Source organism: Sparus aurata, chromosome 19 (assembly GCF_900880675.1).
Source record: "Sparus aurata chromosome 19, fSpaAur1.1, whole genome shotgun sequence".
In the NCBI taxonomy this organism is placed as follows: Eukaryota; Metazoa; Chordata; class Actinopteri; order Spariformes; family Sparidae; genus Sparus; species Sparus aurata.
Window position 1 is genome coordinate 8,707,187 of NC_044205.1, and position 12,981 is coordinate 8,720,167.

The 12,981-nt window shown below is 42.1% G+C and overlaps 1 protein-coding gene across 1 annotated transcript in view; it reads left to right on the plus strand.

Annotated features, from left to right (window-relative positions):
- The window catches only part of odad2 (outer dynein arm docking complex subunit 2), a 204,766-nt gene that overhangs the window by 45,319 nt on the left and 146,466 nt on the right, over positions 1-12,981 (plus strand). Inside the window, exon 3 of the mRNA XM_030398319.1 lies at positions 6,597-6,715. Coding sequence (XP_030254179.1) covers positions 6,597-6,715 — 119 coding nt within the window. The remainder of the gene's footprint in view (positions 1-6,596; positions 6,716-12,981) is intronic.

A 12,981-nucleotide genomic window follows, 5' to 3' on the forward strand; every position in this document is an offset into this window, starting at 1 on the left:
CAATTGGTAGTACCTATCATTCATTCATGAAGATCTAAGGTAGCGACTTTGGCAACTGAAGACTACTGAAAAAATTATTAATGCTTAGCCCACTAGACTAACACTTCTAAAGCCTTAAAAGTTTGGCGGGTGTGTCAATTATTTTCATACTTTGTTATTCACGCAACGTCTGGCGAGAAACCAAAGTATCACTCATAATTGTTTCCCGAGTAACCTCACTAATAACCTCCCAGGAAACTCGTGGCTAATTCCTGCTGCAGGTGCTTCCACTCAAGTCTCACTTGTCTGCAATGTGATTGTGAAAGCTGTTGTAGCTGAAAACACTGCTGGCTCTTCAGGTTGCTGACAGATCTGGCAGACTATATGCATTCAATTATGTTGATTACACTTGTACTTTTGTCCTGAGATCTGTTTTCAATGTGCTGACAGCCCTTTGAAGTGTAAAGGTGGGACGAAGCGTGGAGCATAGGACATGTGAGGCACGTCATACATGCTATTCGATGGCATGTAGAAAATATGATGAAATTAAGTTAATCCTTTTTGACCTTTTCGGGCATATTCTGGCTCTGAAAATGCAACTTTGATTCTGCAACCTTGATTATTTTTGGTCCCCCTGAATGCTGTTATCAGCCAGTTCCAAATAATCTTTGTAAGTCCTAAATTGACAGACATCTAAAGAGTCTTTATATGATAGGAGTGACGGCCCACTGTACTTCCTGAAGTCCTTTTTCCATGCTGTGGAGGCCTATCTAACATCTTGCACAAGCCACTCTTTCTTCCAAACGGTGCTGGGACCATGACACTGAAATATCATTGAACATCTACCATGACTTTAATGGACCTGCTGTTCAGTTCATGAGCAAACCTTGTACACTGCTCAAAAAAATTATGGGAACCCTTTAATCACACATCAGATCTTGATGAACAGTTTATTGGCTCCATCCACATCTGGATTTGGATTTCCTCTGGATTTATGGACGGAGCCCTGTCGGACTTAAGTCATACACATCCACGCTGGGCATGAGGGGGCCAGACTGGTACAACCCTTAATTTATTTACCTTTCAGCTAATCAGTATAGTTTAAAAGTACAAGTCAGGGTTTCCTGTAAGTACATTTACGAACAGTTAGAATGGCAGTTTTGGTGTCCCCCTCAGGATTTGCTCTAGAGAATATTTCCCGTTTTTGTACCCCCATTAGTGAAGTGACATATCCAGAACACAGGTCCCACTAGAGGACGTCGGGCCCTCATGCCACCCTCATGGAGTCTATTTCTGACAATTTGGTCAGAAACATGCACACAAGGTGATGTTGGAGGTAATTTTGTAGGACTCTGGCTGGTCTCCTCCTGCTCATCCTCGCACAGAGGAGCAGATAGCGGTCCTGCTGCTGGGCCCTTCTACAGCCATTTGCAGCTCTCCTTGTGTGATGGTCGGTCTCCTGGTATCAACTCCGTGCTATTGAGACTGTGCTGGGAGACGCAGCAAAATGTATATGTGGAAGTGCCATCCTGGAAAAGCTGGACAACCTGTGCAACCTGATTGGGCTTCAGGTATCGCCTCATGCTACCAGTAGTGCCCAGAACACTAGCAGAACACAAAACTAGAGAATCAGTCAGGAAGGATAGGGAGAGAGCAACCACATGCCAAACCATTCCCTTTCTGGGGATTGTCTTGCTTTGGCCCCTCTATTGCACCTGCTGTCACTTTCATTTGCACCAAAGCAGGTGAAATTGATCCATAATCACTCGTGGAAAATAGATAAATGGAGAGATTGATATCCGTGAGGTTTTTGACTTGGTGTTATACTGTGACGATTAAGTGTTCCCATAATTTTTTGGGGCTTTGTATATTACCCCTCTCCACACTCTTCCATGGTCTACCACTGTTATACCCCAAACAGAATATTGCTGGGCTCATTGTAAGTTACGTTTACAGATTGCAACATCTGCTAAGCTAGTACATCTTTTAATACTATGTAATCTTATGTCCGGTAGAGGATGCCGTGCCAGTCAAATTGTCACATAATCCGTCGAACCAATGCTCCCTCTGCTGGGAGTGGACCGATTACATATTCTGTCCTGTCCTGTGCTGGCTGTGAATAAAGGGACCTAAACACTTCTCCTTTTGTTTGGCACCCTACTCAGGTTGAATCCGTCTTCCCACCCACTGTCTGTCCGTCTAGAGTTTCTCCCTTTGGACACAATGTGTTTACATTAGTGCTGGAATCATCATCGAGTAATTGTTATTTCTTCCTGTTGCAGAAAGCCATCACTCCGCGGCCTTTTCATGGTGTTCCTTCTCACCGTTGTCTTTATAGTCATCATTCTCCCTCTGTCTGCACACATGTTTTATTCAGATGTTATTTATTTCAGTGTGTGTCTCAGATGTTGTGTTTTCGCACTGATTCTTGCCTCAATTCATTTTCCTCTTTGCTCTCTGTCGCTAGCCCCTCTTACAGAGCCTGTTTCAGGAGGGACTGTTTTGCCTTTTATCCTGTCTCACTGTGCTGTATAAAAGGTAAAAGGGCAGAATTGGGGGACATTGAAGTTCCTCCTTAAAGCACCGAAAATGTTTAAAATTTGAGGAGGCAATATCGTCCTAGAACTCCATTTCTTTTCTGGTATCCCTGTCTGAGATGTGCCGCTAGCATGTTCGTAAGGCAGTGTTTGAAATACTGACCCTCTACATTCCCATCTACCCCCTCATCCTCTCAGCAGTCTGGTAAGCCTCATAAACATGTTTTTTTTTCTATATGTTCCTGAAAGATATATGAGGGAGCTCAATAACTCATTCAGCACCTGGGAGAAAGTGCATGGGGGAGGAAATTGAGTCGAAACCCAACATTCATTTCCTGTATTCAAACAAGGTAATTTTCACCTGACAGAAAGGTTGTCTTTCTGTATGTAGCTCAGTTACAAGATGGAAGTGGGTTCCATTAGCATCTGTGCTGTACAGTTTGACATGTAAGTTATGAACAAACTGATGAATTTGTCTCATGGCGCCACATGTGGCCATTGTAGTGTGTAGGTAAACATTGCCAAGTGACAAGTTACGATGTCATGGCAAGGGTCTTATTTACAACCATGCAAACCGTGTTGTCAGATTAGTCCCTGTTATTTCCTTGCGTTGCACTGCTCTAGAAAAAACCCAGAGGTATTTTACCTATTTGACTAGCAATTTGACGCACATCATGTTTAATGCATTTCATTGTCCGGGATTTTTTTGTGTTTTACATAAAAGAGTCTGTGAAAAACACTATTATTTTCTTTGACCGCTGTGGCAGTGTGGGCGTGAGAGGGGAAGTGCTGTTTGGCAGTTAAAGTGGTCACTTCCTCTATACGGGAAGCTTCAGAGGCCCTGGCCTTTCCACATTCTCTGAAGACTGTTGCGGCCATACTGCGCAACATCATGCCGGTCATCAGGACCTCTGGGCTGGTCCAGCACTGGCCACAACAGAACCTAGTGGTCTACTACAAGACTCTGCCAGGTCTGCTAGACACAGCTGCCGCACGAGAGGGTCCAGAATAGTCTGGCCAAAACAAATCAAATGAAGCCAGACCAGCCCAGCAAGAAACAAGTCAGTCCACCCTTTAGTGGTGAAGGCTTGGCGGAATCTTGATTCCTTTCTTCCTCTTCCCCCCTCTCTCATTTTGTCTCGTGCTGTCTGTGCTGGACACGGTTTCTGATGTTACATAGATACATGTGTCCATACATCTGGCCCTGTTTTTTTTCTCTTTCCACTTTTTATAGTGTCCACACGCAGTGATTTTACCACCGCTGCGGTTGTTTTTTGGCTCATTTCCTCTCTCGCTCTCTTTCTGCCTTCATTTCTCCTCCTCGCTTGTCCACCCATACATTCTTATATTTAATTTCAGCTTTGCAGGATCCTTGTTTAACTCTTGGCACCTATACATCTTTCTGTTGTTGTTTGAAACTGGGTTTTCTCTAGTTCACAGGGTTCAGCCTGACATGGTGACCCCAGAAGTCAGGCACAGTGGCAGCTCGCATTTTATCATCTTTTCCCATGATGTTATCATTTCTGATCAGCTAATGGAGTTGATGTGTTTACCATAATGTGTCATTGGCTCGGATAGGGAGGAATTTGTGTCAAAAGGAATACAAATTTGAATCGCTGGAAGTGAAGACAGAAGGGGAGACTTTGCACCTGGGGGAGCTTAAGGCTTTGGGACTCTCAATCTCTCTTTCCCTCCCGCATCCCCTTCATCTCCTCCTACCCAGTGTCTCAGTACTGCCATTAGTAATGACCTTACCATATCTCCCCCCTCACTCTCAACACCCTTCCTACACCCTCCACCTCATCCCAGTGTCTCCTTAAATCTTTTTTGTAATATATTATGTGAGATGTTCTGTTGGAAGTTCCAACTATTAAAAGGTTTGAGCATGCCAGCTGCCCTCAGACAGGTTTGTGTCAGCTAAAGCACTAAACGTTTCTGGTGATGAGGACCACAAAACCAGGCATCGGATGATCACATAACAGGGACAATATCACAAACCATGGACATTATGACACACCAAGCTTGAGTGAAACCACCGGGGTCGCTGTAATGACTGGTGCACATGTTGTGTGTAAAACCTCTCTTGTGTTTAATGGTTTTTCTCTCCATTGTCATACTTTCTTTAGCACAGAACTTTTGTAGCAGTGAGGTATGAGGTGCTAACATTAAACAGAGTCCATGTTGGGAGCTGAAGAACAGGACAGGATGTCGTCTTGATAAATCCTGTGCGTCTGCTTAAAGATCTCTTAGTTGCAAACCTCAAATCGCCTCCAAATGGAAAGCAGAGAGTTGAGAGTGGCAGATGACAGTCCATCTGTCTGACTGCCCAGCAGCAGCAAGTTAGTTAGCCATGGCTCTCTCGCCAAATGGTCAGAGCTGCCAACACACACTTGCTCTTACCCAGTTGGAGATCTGGCCAGTTCAGTCAGTCATTTATAAAGCCAACAACGTCAACTATTGTTTTTAATCAATCATTTTCAGCTACAAGTTACACTGTGGTTGTTTTTTTTTTTTCCCCCTTCTCTTTCACTCTGCTGTGATGAAAGACGCTCTCAGGGAGGTAGCCAAGCCACTAAAGTTTGTTTGGAAGTTTCGATGGCTCCGCTGTGAATGTATTTAGAGTTTCTTCACATGATCACTTGTTACTTCAAACTTCAAACGTCTTCAAGCACCGTGTGGTTATGTTGAATGTAGGTTTTTTTTTTCTGCTGCATTTGTAAAGGGGGTCTTTGATGCATGTTACCTGGCTACAGTGTACTCTTTCTGGGCCTGACCTTTAATGTTATCCCCTTGATTAGTGCATTACAGCCATGCTGAAGACCAAAGCATCTGCCACCACTAACCATTAGTTGTGCTCCAGGACTGTGTTTGGAAGGAACCATCCTCACTCACTGGTTTTGTGCTCTCTCCCTCTGAGTGCTTCATCTCCCCTCTTCTTAATCTTGAACTATCAGCTCCCCAGTCTGGTTCTCTGTAAATCGAATTGAAACGTTCAGTCCTTTCACAAGATGGGTCAGCAAAACCTTAAAAGACCTTACAGATTTCAGCATGTGTGATTCTGAAGGTAATCAGATTGCTGCACCCTGTTTTTCTCACCGTCACTAACAAACTTTGCTCACGCTATGGTGAAGACCTGTATACAGGCCACAAAGGCCTGGATAAATGCAAAATTCCACTGTCATTCTTGGCTCATGAGTTTAGTCGGTTTACAGCCAAACCTGTTTGATTCACTTACCTCAAACCCAGTTATTTTAAGTGCAAAAGGTTACTTCAGAACAGTACATTTCCATCTTAGGCTTTCAATATAAAAATAACCATAGCCAGCACAACAGCCACATAGAAATTATCCTGAGTACTTCTTCCAAAACTTCTGTTTAGCAAACACACGTGCATTTTACTCCAGACATTGATTGTTTGCAGGCAAGAAAGATGTGTGGATGGAAATCCTCCTGAGGCATGTGTGCCATCTCTTTGCTTGCTTGCGAAGAAGGTTGATATTGAACTTTTCAACTAATCAAAAGTGGAATTTCTAGCTGCTTGGCATGAAGTTTTTTGGACCTCTTTCTGATTGGGGACAGCATTGTTCTTCAAACGACAGGAAAGGCTGGGACAACAACGGGAAGCAGGGGCTAGGGGAAATGCTTTATTGCCTCTATGTTTCCTTTTCCTTCCAGCAACAAGCAGAGGAGTATAGCATTTTTTCCGTACCTTTTGGTACTTTTGGGTGTGTTTGTATTTTTGTATGTATCTGGATCCGAGGAAGAGACCAAGAAACGGAGGGAGAGAGTCTGTGTGTGTGTGTGTGTGTGTGTGTGTGTGTGTGTGTGTGTGTGTGTGTGTGTGTGTGTGTGTGTGTGTGTGTGTGTGTGTGTGTCTTAAAATCTATAATAGCTTGTGTATATGTTTGCAAATGCATGTGTTGTCTTGGTGTATATGTATTCCTGCACTCATACAGCACTTCTGTTCTTATGTGTTATGAAACCTTAGATATATGCATGTTTTTTTGTTCGTCAGTGTACATGCATGTACTCATACTTCCCACTGCCATACCAACCGTCGGTTTCCTCTTCCTTGTTGCAGGTCTGTATGAGCTGCTGGCAGCTCTGCCGTCGCAGCTGCAGCCCCATGTCAGCTGCCCAGAGGACAACACGTTCCTCCAGGACATGTTTGGAGAGAGAAGCCTCCACTCGCTGATCAAGGTAAATGAAAAAAAACCTTAACCCTTTTCTCACCATTTTCTTTGGAGTTGTGTATTAAAGTTTTGCCCTGTTCTGTTATTTATGGTAGTTTATATCCACCATAGTTAAGGCACTTTATTTATACATGCATGCAACTATGCAAACTACCCATATTTATTTTCAGCTTTGTTAAAAATGTTCTTGCCCATCATTTGTTGTTTAACCAGCAAGAAGTTACGCTCGCATTGGGATTCAAACAGTGACAGTTTTACTAGCTATCTCCCAAGGATCCACACCAAAAAATGATAGGGTCTTGTATGGGCCGAGACCCATCTTCCTCCATCCAAGTTTTCATGGAAATCTGTTCAGTAGTTTTTGTGTAATCCTGCTGACAATACAACCAACAAACGGACACAGGTGAAAAAAGTAACCTCCTTGGCGGAGAAAATATGAAATAATGGGAGAAGTTATCACAGCCACAGGCCAGACAATATTTAATTTAACATTAGATCCAAAATCTCCCTAAAATCTCCATCTGAATTTACATTACAATTGACAAGCGCTTTTGCATGTTTGTGGTGTTGCATGTGTACTTCACCAGACAGATCTTGCATATCACGTAGTCTTTATTGATTATGTCTGTCCTATTAATGTAATACTTAATGTAACTTTCTTAACATTGCTGTCCACCATTAACCCAACATCATGTTCCTCGCCTTCTGCCAGTTCACTTCCGTGCAAGTTTCCCTCATTCATGTGATAAGCGGCACCACAAGGAGTCATGAAGTAGCGACGCTGGGAAGTAAAATTGGCAGGGAAATCAGTTTACAGCACCGTATCAATACTACTACCACAATATATCGACATATCCATTTTTGTCTCACCCCTACATACTAGCTAACACTACTGTTGGATACAATATCTTTTTGATGTGATACAATTAAGAAGCCAAGTGAAACACGCAGGTTGTAATCCAGACATAGTGTTAGCTAGGAAGTTGCTGAATGCTAATATCAGGAAACTGGAAACATGGAAACTGCTGATATGAGTGAGCTATGTCAACAACGTTCGTGTTGTAGACAAGAACACCACGGTTTTTATGCCATGCCATGTGCACGTTACATACGCATCCAAAGTCGACACGAGAAATATGGCAGAACATCTTCACAGGCTTTATAGGGAAGTAGACTTAACTGAAAAAAGTACACCATTAACTTAGGCAACTCTGTCGTTCTCACTTAGAGTTAAACCCACAAAATTCAACTTGCGTTAAAGCAATAACTAGCGCTATAGGGGTATTTGTAGCATTAGACATGCAACCTTATTCAGTGATGGAAAACCCTGGATTTAAGCATTAAATCAGAGCACTTGAACCACGCTACGAAATGCCAAGCAGGTCGCATCTTACCCTTTTAGGTTCACCTATATGCCTGGCTAAATACCACAGAAATATAATGTCACCTTCATTAGCATCATTCCCTCTCCCCAACACTATGCAGTGTTTTCTTTGGGGCCAACAAGAATGAGAACCCGTCCATCATTATCCATGTTCAAAATGCCTTATTCATTGGCCATTCAAAACAATCCCGGCATCAAAGGACAGCCTCCTGGTTACCTCAAGTCCCGACATCATGGTTTTTACGTCTGAAAAACGTTTTTAGCATCTGGGATTTAGCATAACTCTTTTTACGCTCACATTGGCATAACAACTCTGGATCCTAAACAAGCAAACTTGGACAGAAGAGATTTCTTTAAGGGGAGGGGATACAAATTATGTTGATTTTTCTTGCTCAATCGTCTCTGTGAAATAATGATTCTGGCTGGAGAGAAAGAGAGACCACCAAAGGGGGAAATATGTCATGCCAGCAATAGAGACAATATACAAAGGATACATCTGATGTTGCTTTAACAATTAGACATGTTATCTTAGTAAATTGATGAATTGAATCAATGATCCAGCAAAAGTGCTAAAGCAGTTGTAACATATTTTGTATTTACTGGTTAAAGACTGACTGGCAAGCAATCTGATATACAGTACAAAAAAAACCCATGTGTCAAAAGCCCTCCTGTTCCATTTCTAATAGAAAGAGAATCCCAAGTGAAGATGAGTTGAGGAAAGGCAGACAGAGTGTGTTACATTCATTACCTCTGTCTGTCTTCTAACATATAAAGATATCAAGTGTGCTCATCCTCTCCCCAAGTTCTGCAGCCAGTTCATTTAACTGGCAATAACCAGACCACAGGTCCATTCATGCTGGCAGAGAAGGAGATCTGGTCGGGTAGACTGTTGGAATGACAGTAAACTTAGTAATGTATGAATTAGACTGGAAGTAGAAGGGCTGAATAAAGCAGCATGGAGCAATGCCGTGAACGTGTTTTTATGTGAATTGGAAAGGTCTGATTTTAACACTGACAGTAAAGTGCCTATGATAAGTGGTGGGACCACCACCCTGATCTCCTCGTTAAGAAAGCAGGAAATGCTCATAGGTCAGCCTGCAGTGGTGAAGGCAGTGTTTGAAGCAAAGCTTCCTTTCTCATCCCCGAGGGCTGCCAGTATGACAAGTTCATTGCTGGACCTTGAAAAATAAAGATTTTCGGCGCACGATAAAAAATACTGGAACCAAGGTATGAAATAACGGGCAGAAAATATTTCACTGAAAAAATCCATTCCAGCTCTTTACGATGAGACGAGAGGTGGAGGAGGCTCTCAGTCTGCAGGGAGAACTGTGCTCACCTGCAATGGATGGACTTAATCGGCCACAGAGTCCTACGTGACGATCAGTGTGTTCAGGGAGAGAGTAAGAATACTTAATCTACATAAGTTCTGTGACGCAAAAGAACATTTAATACACTTTAGTTTCATGTTTTCTTTTCTTTTTCAATGTGTTCAGTGTGTCCACTGTTTCAGTGTGTCCACTGTTTCAGCGTGTCCACTGTTTCAGCGTGTCCAGTTCAAGTGCAAGAGTGCACTTAAATTGTTATGGCAGCTACATCAGTGTGTTTGGTAACACAGTGTGCAACTGTGCAAATTTGCCAATACTGTTCAACTGAATTAGAAAGGAAATTTTGAATTCAGTTGTTTTGAATCAGTTTGACTGCTTAATTATCAATATACTATAATCTGGTGTGATTTTATCGGACTACCCAGATCATACACAGCAGCTTGGATTTCAGCTCTGTTTTTACATTTTCAGTGAACTATGGGGAATATCACAATATATCGCAATATGCATGGTATCACAGTGTATTGTGATATAATCGAATCGTGACCCATGTATCGTGATACGTATCGTGAAGTCCTTGTAATACCCAACCCGTCTAATATGTGGTTAAATGCTAACATTAGCTGTTGCCTAATAGAAGCAAGTTGGTTATCAAGTTTGTTGTTTTACCTTTTAGATATGGTTTTGTAGTTGTTGATCAATCAGTAAGCAGTGAAATGATAACAATTTGTGAGATTGCTTAGTTTATATGACTAGAATACAGCAGTACATTTGAGCTTCCCACATTTAGTGTGATGTCAGAGGAAAATGGCTGCTGCGTGAATATGATTTTTGAGGGTCATAGTTTGCATAGTCTTTGGTCATTAGTCTTCAGCCTTTCTTTCTTTTTTATGTGTAACAGTTTCCATAGGGAAGTTGAACAAAAACATGTATCTTTTGACTAAATGTTTGTATGCATGAAAGATGATGAATGGTAAAGTCATCTTTGTTCATGAGCCAGAAAGAAAGTGAGTAGCTCAGATTTTGGGGACCATGTCAGTGCAATTCAGTGAATATCAGTTAAGGTCTAAGCTTACTGGACCAAATTCACAATTACTACTGTGTTAGAATAAGTACCCTCCATACAGCCACATAATGTACGGATATGTCAGTCCAACATCAAATAACCTCATTATTTCTTCACCAAAATTAGCCTGTTGTAGCTTTTTTCTTATTCTTTCTTCTTTCAATGGAGAGAAACTGAGCTGCTCTAAGCGTCTCTTATTATTAATGCAGAGGCATAAGCGGAGACTGCCCTGCTCCAGACAAGCAGAACTATGTGTTTCCTTTGCTTTGTACTTGGTACTTAGACATGAGCCAAATGGACAGACAAGCAGACTCTAAAACATACATAAGTACAGAACAAGCATATCACCTTACAGCGGAGACCAGCACTCAGATGCAACATCCAGGTGAACATGGCTAATGTCAGTGGCACACCATTAATAAAACTCTATTGTCCCCTTCATCAAAAGCCCCTCCACCAACTCTCTGCAGAGTCCACCTTTTATTCCACAAAGTTGTGTATGGGATACTTTGGGAAGGGCTAAACAGTAGAGAGAAAACACGCACATCATGTTAATCTGACAGGCTCGACAACCCAGGTCACTCATATGGAAACGCTCAAGCTTCACCTGGGTAATTATGGAGCATCAGTTACTGGTCAGTCTGTTCGGGAAGGAGAGAGAAGGACCAGAGGAAGAAGTGTCAAAGATTGGAACGACAGACAAGAAAGAAAAAGAGAAGATTCAGACCTACATGAAGACCAGAGTAAGGCTCTTTCTGTCTCTCCTCACCTGCTCCCATCAGTTGGTTGGAAAAGCTTTCACATCCCTCCTAATCCTATTATGTCAGAGATGAAACAAATATTTTTCTAATATCATCTTTCAGCAGGGACTGAGGCTCACAAGCTTGCCTCATTTTGCAGACTTTTCATCCGTGCAGTATCGGAGCTGACGTGAAATTTGAGTGCTGGCATATATAGCTTGCATAGCTAAAATGATGCAGACAGTTCTCCTCTTTTCAATTAAAGGGGGTTATTCAAGTCTGCTTTTTTTAGATTCCACCGCGCTCACTGTTCTGCTGCCAAGTTCCAGCACCACACAAAGCTACAGGCAATATAATACTATATTCAATTTCCACCTGCCTCAGGTGGGGCTCTCCTTCAAGACCAAGTTTCTGTCAGCAGGCCTTTAGCCAGGTCCTGAGATCCCTCATTTTGTGGTCAGTCAGTTTTCCCTTAAACTCTGCTCCTGTTAGCTGCTAATAGGCTTGGCGCTTGCATCGTTGTTGCACAGCATTATTGATGTGGGCTTGCCAGTATGTTCCTCAGAGCTACAGGCCTTTAATGACATGTAAAGGTACTACAGCTGACACATAAGGGAAATTTAAGGTATTTTTGATGAATGGGCTAATTTTCAGACAAGCTGGACTATATTCCTTGAGTACCGGACTTGGTGTCCCATGAAAAACTTTGAGCTTGAGGTAGCCCTCCCAGTTTTATGACACACTCTGTAATTTCCATCAACTCTACTTCTTGACAGCAACCCATTTGGCACCTATCTTATCCTTTACAAAGCTTTCTCACAGTCCCTATTACTTAGGAAGATTTATTCATTATTTTAGGCTAACAAGAACCCCTTAAGTAGAGTGAAATAAATACCTGAATGCTGCAAGGAGCTTCTAACCTTAAAAAGAGACGACCTTCATATTGATTTCTTCTTCCTGAGCAACTAAGTGTCACCTCATACAATCATGACCCTACATAAGCATCTAGCTTTTTCAATACAAGGATTTGGACTCAATGAACTTTGACACCAGTCGCTTTGCTTCAAATGAATCTACTTCATTGCAATGTTTTACTCTGTGCTTAGGCTACCTTCTTTCATAGGAGTTAGATGATTGCATACTGCAAAAACTCATGGATAGGAGAAGGCTTAAGACAAAGGCAAGGTTGTGATAGGGACAGAAGAGAGGAGGAGAGAAGCACCCTAGAACAGCAGACAGGCTGCAGCATGGCCTGTTACTAAATAACCTTAAATCTCATTGACTTGAACCATGTCTAAAGCACTGGGGGGGTGGACAGTGGAAACGAAGACAGGCCTACAGATCCACCAGTCCCCATTCTATCAATCAAATGTCTGTATTGGTAATCAAGGAAAATATCTGGAGTGATCACACAACCATTATTCCAGGTCACTTTGGTTGACCCTGATTTGTATTCCCTAGAAAAAAAGGACTCAAAGTGAAACCAGAAGGTCTCCACAATTTGAAGCCAATCTTTAGAGGACATAGAGCATAGGAAAAACACACAAAATATGGAAAATTAGGTTAATGGGGCCATATTGTGTGTTCTCCCTTGTCGGATGAGAACTGCCTGAAGACATCATGGACTAACCTGGAGCCATTAAAGATAGTCTTCACAAACTTATTACTTGTATTGACTGCCTCAAAAATACGCCAGTCATCAGATGCAATTAATTTCCTTGCTTTATGGTTTCATATGAATAAGTTGCTTGATTAGTA